The sequence below is a fragment of the Mobula birostris genome, chromosome 9, assembly GCF_030028105.1.
Source record: "Mobula birostris isolate sMobBir1 chromosome 9, sMobBir1.hap1, whole genome shotgun sequence".
In the NCBI taxonomy this organism is placed as follows: domain Eukaryota; kingdom Metazoa; phylum Chordata; class Chondrichthyes; order Myliobatiformes; family Myliobatidae; genus Mobula; species Mobula birostris.
Genome location: NC_092378.1, coordinates 107,398,503 through 107,406,104, shown reverse-complemented (window position 1 = coordinate 107,406,104; position 7,602 = coordinate 107,398,503). Strand labels below are relative to the sequence as shown.

At 39.8% G+C, this 7,602-nt stretch overlaps 1 protein-coding gene across 1 annotated transcript; it reads right to left on the bottom strand.

Moving 5' to 3' along the window:
• Positions 1–1,753: 1,753 nt before the first annotated feature.
• Positions 1,754–2,959, bottom strand: LOC140202944 (hemoglobin subunit alpha-like). The gene is made up of 3 exons (XM_072268563.1): positions 2,808–2,959; positions 2,354–2,561; positions 1,754–2,095 (listed from the first exon to the last, which is right to left on the bottom strand). The coding sequence occupies exons 1-3, from the start codon at positions 2,900–2,902 to the stop codon at positions 1,970–1,972; spliced, it is 429 nt and encodes a 142-aa protein (XP_072124664.1). The 5' UTR covers positions 2,903–2,959; the 3' UTR covers positions 1,754–1,969.
• Between the last annotated feature and the right edge of the window lie 4,643 nt (positions 2,960–7,602).

Genomic DNA, 7,602 nt, shown 5'->3' with positions numbered 1-7,602 from the left:
CTGAAGGACCTGGATAGAGTGGATGTTTCCATTCGTAAGTGACACTCAGGTTCAAGGACATGTCCTCATAATAAAAGCTTGCACTTTTAAAATAGTTGAGGAGGAATTTCTTAAGCCAAATGATTCTGTTGGTAATAAGAGTTGTGTAGGCCAAGTCATTTGGTGAATTTGAGGCATAGCTTTATAGGTTTATGAGTGGTAAGGGGGTTGGAGATTATGGACGGAGGGTGAAAGATGGAGTTGGGAAAAATCAGTCATGATTGAATGGTGGAGAAGACTTAAAGGGCTGAATATCCTAATTCTGCTCCTATATTAATGTAATGGTTGAGGGATGGGTAGGTCTGGCAGCTCAATTTTGCAAGAACTACTACTCCCAGCATGACAAAGGTGGAAATAAGAGAAGGGGGTGATGTGTTATTGATCAGGGAGATCATCACAGAAATACTCATAGAGGATATCCCATGGAAAAGGTGCAGTAACATCATGTGGGTAAAACTCAGAAACAAGGAAAGTGTAATCAGTCTGATGGGGGATATATTGCAGGGCTCCTAATATTCAGCAGGAATCAGAGGAGCAAATACTCCATTTAGTGAAATCCCAGTTAGTTATAGCAATAATTAGGTTGTAATAGTAGGTAATTGCAACTATCCTGACTGGGACTGCAGAGTGTTTAAGGATTAGGTGTGGCAGAAGATTTAAATTTATCCAGGAGATTTTCAGAAGCATAACGTAGTTGGCTCTAATAGATAAAATATTGAAGGAAACAATAGTGTTACTTAAAATCCAAATGGATTGTCCAACTTCAGTTTTCCAGATGGAAAAAATGAATTATCTAATCACAATGATTTTGAAGGAGCTAATAATGATAATTTTGTCTCCTGTTTATCTTCAGATATTGAATTTTAAAAATTATGCAATTGAATATTTAAAGTTGCATTTGTAGGTCTGATTTAGAAAACAAAATTCTTTTTCAGGGAATCAGTTTTAAAGAAAGATTGAAGTGGCTTATTTTCCCTGGAGTGTAGGCGGATGAGAGGTGGCCTGACAGAGGTGTATAAAATTGTGAGGGACATAAATGGATCGTCATAGACTTTATCCAAGTGTAAGGGAGTCTAAAACCAATCAACATAGATTTATGGTGAGAGGGAAACAATTTAAAAGGGACCTGATGGGAAACTTTTTCACACAGAGTGGTGGGTGTATGAAATGTGCTGGAAGAGCAGGCTGTAGAAACAGGTACAATTACAACGTGTAATAGACATTTAAACAGCTTTACAGATAGAGAGGTTTTGGTGCATATGGGACAAACACACTCAAAACGGGACTTGGTCAGGCGTTGGTTGGCACGGAAGAGTTGAGCTGAATGGACTGTTTCCTTGTTGTACACCTCTACAACTCTATTTATTTATACGTTATGTGTAAAGCTTGCTTTGAGTAGTGAGTCATGATATGTTGTTGAATGTATAAAAGCCATTAGGAGAGATATTCTCCCATTTCAGATATTTTGCTTTTCAGAATCTCTGTTGTGAGCTTGATTCATTTACAATGGGAAAAAAAAGTAATTGCCAGGCAAACAGATATTTGTTGGTTCAATGCCTGTATGTCCAAGTTCTTTCTCCTCTTTGTTGTTATCTAGTGATAAAGGTAAACAGACCCAGCAGTATTGTTTGTGTTCTCGCTAATGACATATCTGACAGGTATTTTTCTGAAATTAAGTATATTTAATAAATCAGCCACTGCAAATGATAAAACATTGATTGAAGTTAAAGTTTATTTAGCTCAGTTTACCAATTATGACAATTAATCAATACCAAAATGTGGAATTAGTTAAAGAAAAGGAGCAAAAGCAAACACAATATGTGTGTTTACAGGACTAATGATTTATTAGCAGACAGCTTGAGAAAACATGCAGGAGGAGATTTAAGTGATGATCTTGCAGTCATTCACCATGGTTTGTTGATTATGTCTTTTAACGGTAGTTGGAGCTCAATTCATGTGCGAGCAACTCAAGGAATTTGTCGACAGCACAGTGGGTTGCAGGGGTGAACGCAGGCAAGTGAATGGCCAGGGTGACTGCGATACAATCAGCAAACAGCTGGAAAAGTGAAAAATAAACAACGTAAGGTAGTGTTAATATTCTCAATGGTTGATTTTACCCATTAAACAAATGCTGTTTGTTTGTACTTTGACTGCTTTCAGGAAATAACATTCCCAGCTAAACTGAACAAGATTACACTTCTAGACCCTCGAAACTTCAACTAAATAAAGTTGAAAATTCAGAGTTGCAGATCTAATCACAGTGTCATAGTTTGTGTAATAACAATGAGGAAGATTCTGTAAAATTGTTACATACAAGAAAGTTATGAGGATCCACAAGAAGATCTTTGCCATGTTTCTTGGCCAGAGGTTCCAGGTGACTACTCAGGTTGTCCACGCTGTGGGCTGCATCCGCCAAAGCTGTCATTACCACGCCACCATGCTTTTTGACAGATGGGTCAGAGGCTTTGTAGGTACTGAATTTCTTGAAATATGTCTTAGTTTGAGGATGGAGCTCAAACAGCCTTCAGAAACATGGAAAATGAAGGCAGAAATTATTTGCAGACAATATACACATCTCACCTAGAATTAAATTCCCTTTTTTCAGACTAACAATTAAACTATTTTGGAAAAACTTCAATTCAATGCAGAGAATGTCTTTATATGCTCATTAATTGTATCACTGTTCAAAGGAAAAGCAAGGAAAATTGTAATAATTAGAAATAATAACTGAAACTGCGATAATTATTGTGTGAATCTAAGAAAATTACCTGGCTAAAGCATCCGCACCCCAAGCTTCAGCATTTGCCTTGATGTGGTGGCCCAGTTCCTCTATAACCTGTTTGTTGTGGCTGGAGAGCACCATTGTTGCTGGAGTTTTCACTTCTTCAGATCTCTCAGTAACCAGAAGATGCCTTTGGCTTGATGTGTCCGTATTTATTGTAATTCACACTGAGCCACACCCTCTCCACCCCACTTTTCCCATTGGTTGTGGGTCCTAATCCACAATCTACGTAATTCAATGATAAGAGGCAATAGTGAATAGAGAACCAGTCATCTGTTTCACATACAGCTGTTAGCAAAGATATCCTATTCCAGAAGAGCTAACTCCACCCAGACTACATGCCCCTTGTAAAGTTCACTTTATTGTTATATAAATTATTAGTAAATGTACATTGATATATTTTGATCAATGTTTCTCCATTTGCTGCAGATGTATGTGCATTGAGTTAACAGCCTCTTTCTTATACAGTAGTTACTATCTTATACCACCACCTTGCCTGGCAATGCACTCCAGGCATCTACCAGTCTTTGAAAAACAACTTGTCTCACACATTTTTTTTAAATCTTCCCCCTCTCATTTTAAATGCATGACCCATAGTACTTAAACAATGACTTTCACATAATGCTTCTAATACATTCCAAGTCTATTCAGGGGACAAGATATCAGGGCAAGTGACAAAAGCGGATTAAATTTTTCATTTTTGTTTTCGGAGATTATAAATAGTGGTTTAGATAAAACATTTGAGTCTTGTTTAGGTAAAAGTAGAAACACCAGGTAGACACAACAGGGTTCAGGATCCGATAGATTATTGTGGAATTTGAAAACAGTAAATTTAAGACCTCGTCATGTTGGACCAGAAAATGAGATAAACGATGTTATTTAGTGTACATCAAAGGATTTGGTTGAGCTCAAATTGATGGAGCGTGTAAGATCTGAGGATGGCCAGGGCAACACTGGAACGTAAGAGGAGTTGCAGAGACATTTGAGCTGTGCCAGTGCTACTTGGATTAGACTGGAACATTTAGGGAAGGAAACTCAATTGAGGATTAATTTTACAGGCAATCTGAATCATGATTGAATGAAGGGGCCCAATAGTACTCCAAATATTCCATATGCAGTCTAACTAATGCGCTATGAAGCCTAAGCAGTACATATTTACTTCTACATTCTCATCCTCTGAAAGTGAATGTTAACATTGCATTTGCCTTCTTTGCTACTGACACAAGCTGCAAGTTAACCTTGATGGAATCCTGAATTAGGACACCCAATTCACGTTAAACCTCTGGTTTCTGAATTTTCTCCTCATTTAGAAAGTAGTTTACACCTTTATTCTTCCTACCTATGTGTATAAACCCACACTTCCCTATACCATATTTCATCTGCCTCCTCTCCCAACCTGTCTAGGTCATTCTGCAGACTCCCTGCCTCTGCGATATTGACTGTTCCTCCACCTATCAAACTTAACTATAATATCACCATTTCCTACATCCAGATCATTATTGTATAAATTGAAAAGCTGCAATTCCAACACTGAAACATTTCAAATTCCACAGGTCACCAACAACCATCCTAAAAAGTTTCCCTTTAGCCTCACTATGACTTCTGGCAGTCAGTCATTCCTCTATCTATGCTAGAGCTTTATCTCTTATCTGGTGTAGCAGCCTTGTGTGTTGGACCTTGTCAATAGCTTTCTGTCAAACCAAGCAGGTGATATCCACTCAGTTTCATGTTTCTGTAATAGATACAATATCACAATCCCACATGCCAAAGATACTCTGAGATCACCAGCCTGTCAGGCTTCTTGCAGTTTAGGTGATCTGACCTTCCTCACTCCTTGTCCTGACTTTGCCGGGTGGAGTTTTTCCACTTTAAGCTTTATATTTACTCCAGTTTTCTCATTGATTACATAACCACTTTGGGATCCATATCCTACTCAGCTTGTTCAAACCCATCCAAGTAACTATCAACTATCCCCATCAGGATATTGGAAGCCCCTATTGCACAAGTGTCCTCGACCCCAGAAGGTTCCAATGGTCCAAGGTATTCCGGCAGTTCATCAGCCACCCATTCATTTGCCCTATCCTTCTATTCCTACTCTCACTAGGACATGGCACACAGACTTACCCAGAGATTATACCTTATTTTTTAAAACTTCTGCCTATGTCTTTGCAGGACCCCATCTTTGTGTCTCATCTCCAGCTCCAGTCACTATGTAGTCAGTCAGGAGCTGCAACTGAACACACCTCCCACAGGTATAATCACCATGCAAGTTTCCCTAACCTGCCATATTCCACTGGAGGAACATACAGACATCCTGACTGCCATCTCTAAACAAAGCCTCAAACTTACAGCTTAAGCACACCTCATCATAACCACCATCAAAATAGTCATTCCACAAGAGCTTAGCTCACTAGGCCAACTGGGAATAAAATTGGGTGACCACCAGAGGAGGCTGTGATGGATCCTCATCCTCATTCTTCATCTGAAGTTGCTGGTTTTGAGACCATAGCCCAGTTCATTTTTTAAAAAGCATACTTAGTTTTGCAACTGGCCATCCCACCACTGCCACAATATGTCACAAAAAACTGTGGGTCAATTGTTTAAGAGAAATAGCAAGATGGCTTGAGTCACAAAAATAGATTGCAGTGCTTTTATTTACCTCAAAGCAAGAAAAAAAACTGGAAAAAATACTATACATATTAATGCATTTTCAGTTCTGACACAGGTTCACAAGCATTACAGAGACTTTTACCCCTGCTTAGGAAATCATACAGAACAGGCAAATCCCACCCCCAAAACATCTCCACTGGTAAATTCTCCACCACCCCTACTGTCATCAGATACTTTTGTCCATCTACCTCCATTGTAAGTTCTACCTGTGGCTCCAGTTTACAGTCACCATGTACACATAAAACCTCTGTTCACTGGCTGTAGGCAATAATACAGGGCACAAAGTCTGTCTGTATCTTGTTTTATGGCGGTTGGCATCCAGCTTAATGGTGCATTACCGCCACCCTCTGCTCCAGAATGTGCACTAGACATACATTCTAAATCCCTTCACCCAATCGCGCGCACACACACACACACAAACCTACACTTCACCCTCCCATCTTTGACCATCCTAGTATCCTATTCCTGTTTATTCGTCATATTCTATAAAAAACACCCTGTACCCCTTAAAAACGCTAAAAATACCTGGACTTGTGCTCTCTCACCCATGCCCAGCAACCCTTTTAATGTGAATTCCTGAATCTCCAACTCCCTTAATTTATTTCTCATCATCTCTCTCTGCATCCCACACTTCCTGCAACACAAAACTACATGTTCTACTGACTCCTCTTCCTGACATTCCTCACACAATCCTGTCTGGTGTTTCCCTATCATTTTCAATGTTTTGTTTAAGGCACAATGCCCCAGCCTTAACCTAGTCCACACAATTTCCTCTCTTCTGTTTCCATTACCTACCCTAGTAACTGCAACACTCTTTTGTATTTGATATAAATGCCTCCCTTTCCCCTCCCTGTCCCATCTTTCTTGCCACATTCGGTTGACTTTTTCCCAGATTACACACTTAACCTCTGCTTTACTGATACTAATGTGCATTTCCACATTTTCTTTCTTTAATGCCCTCTTTGCCAACTCATCCACCCTCTCATTCCCCTTCACTCCTACATGTGCTGGAACCCATAGAAATTTTTACATTTCTCCTCAACTTTCCTGATATGGTCTGCCCATGTTAATCGTGAATCAAATATAACTCCCAGAAATTTAAATGATGCAACCCTTTCTAATTCAACCCCATACATCCTTAACTTTTTCCCTACCTCAACCCTTTTCCTGGTAAAAAATACAGTTTGAGTTTTATCTACTGAAAATCTACATCTCCAATCATAACCCCACTCCACCACTTCATCAATTGCTTCTTGTAGTTTCCTGATTATATGGTCCATGTTTTGGGCACAAAGCCTTGGTAACCTGAGGCTTATAACTGCTAAGCCCCTCCCCCTAGACCAACCAAAAGCTAATTAACTCAATTATCCAATTAAAGATGGTATCCTCCACCATCAGCACACCTGTGCAGGTTGCTGCTGCCTCTATATGAGAAGCTCTATGCGGCAGCTCTGTTTCAGCCAACCGCCGTAAAACAAGATACAGACAGCTCTGTTTCAGACCCAGTGACTATTACTGCTGGGGATGAGTATTTTACCGAGTATGCCATGTGCCGTCTGTAATCAGTGACAGGCCTTCGTCACAGAAGTTGAATCAGAAACAGAAAAAGTTCTAATATCACTGGCATACATCATGAAATCTGTAATTTTGCAGCAGAAGCAGGCAGCAGTACTTGGCCGCTCCAGGACATTAACTTTGTTGTTTTTAAGCCGTTCCTGTGTAGGTTTGGCTTTATGCTTGGGGTCGTTGTCTTGCTGAAAAACAAATCTTCTCCCAAGTCGCAGTTTTCTTTCAGATTGCATCAGGTTTTCCTCCAGGATTTCTTGTATTTTGCTGCATTCATTTTACCCTCTACCTTCACAAGCCTTCCAGGGCCTGTTGCATCCCTACAGCATGATGCAGCCACCACCATGCTTCACAATAGGAATGGTGCTTTTCTGATGATGTGCAGTGTGCAGCCAAAAAATCAATTCTGGTTTCATCAGACCATAGAACCTTCTTCCAGCTGACTTCAGAGTCTCCCACATGCCTTCTGGCAAACTAGCCAAAATTTTATGTGAGTTTTTTTTCAACAATGGCTTTCTCTTTGCCTCTCTCCCATAAAGCTGTGA

Excerpts from the sequence above, each read along its gene's own strand:
- LOC140202944 (XM_072268563.1), bottom strand. The coding sequence starts at position 2,902 with ATGGTGCTCTCCAGCCACAACAAACAGGTTATAGAGGAACTGGGCCAC. Across the intron at positions 2,562-2,807 it reads GGTGCGGATGCTTTAGCCAG|GCTGTTTGAGCTCCATCCTC; the intron begins GTAATTTTCTTA and ends ATGTTTCTGAAG. Across the intron at positions 2,096-2,353 it reads TGGATCCTCATAACTTTCTT|CTGTTTGCTGATTGTATCGC; the intron begins GTATGTAACAAT and ends TCACTTTTCCAG.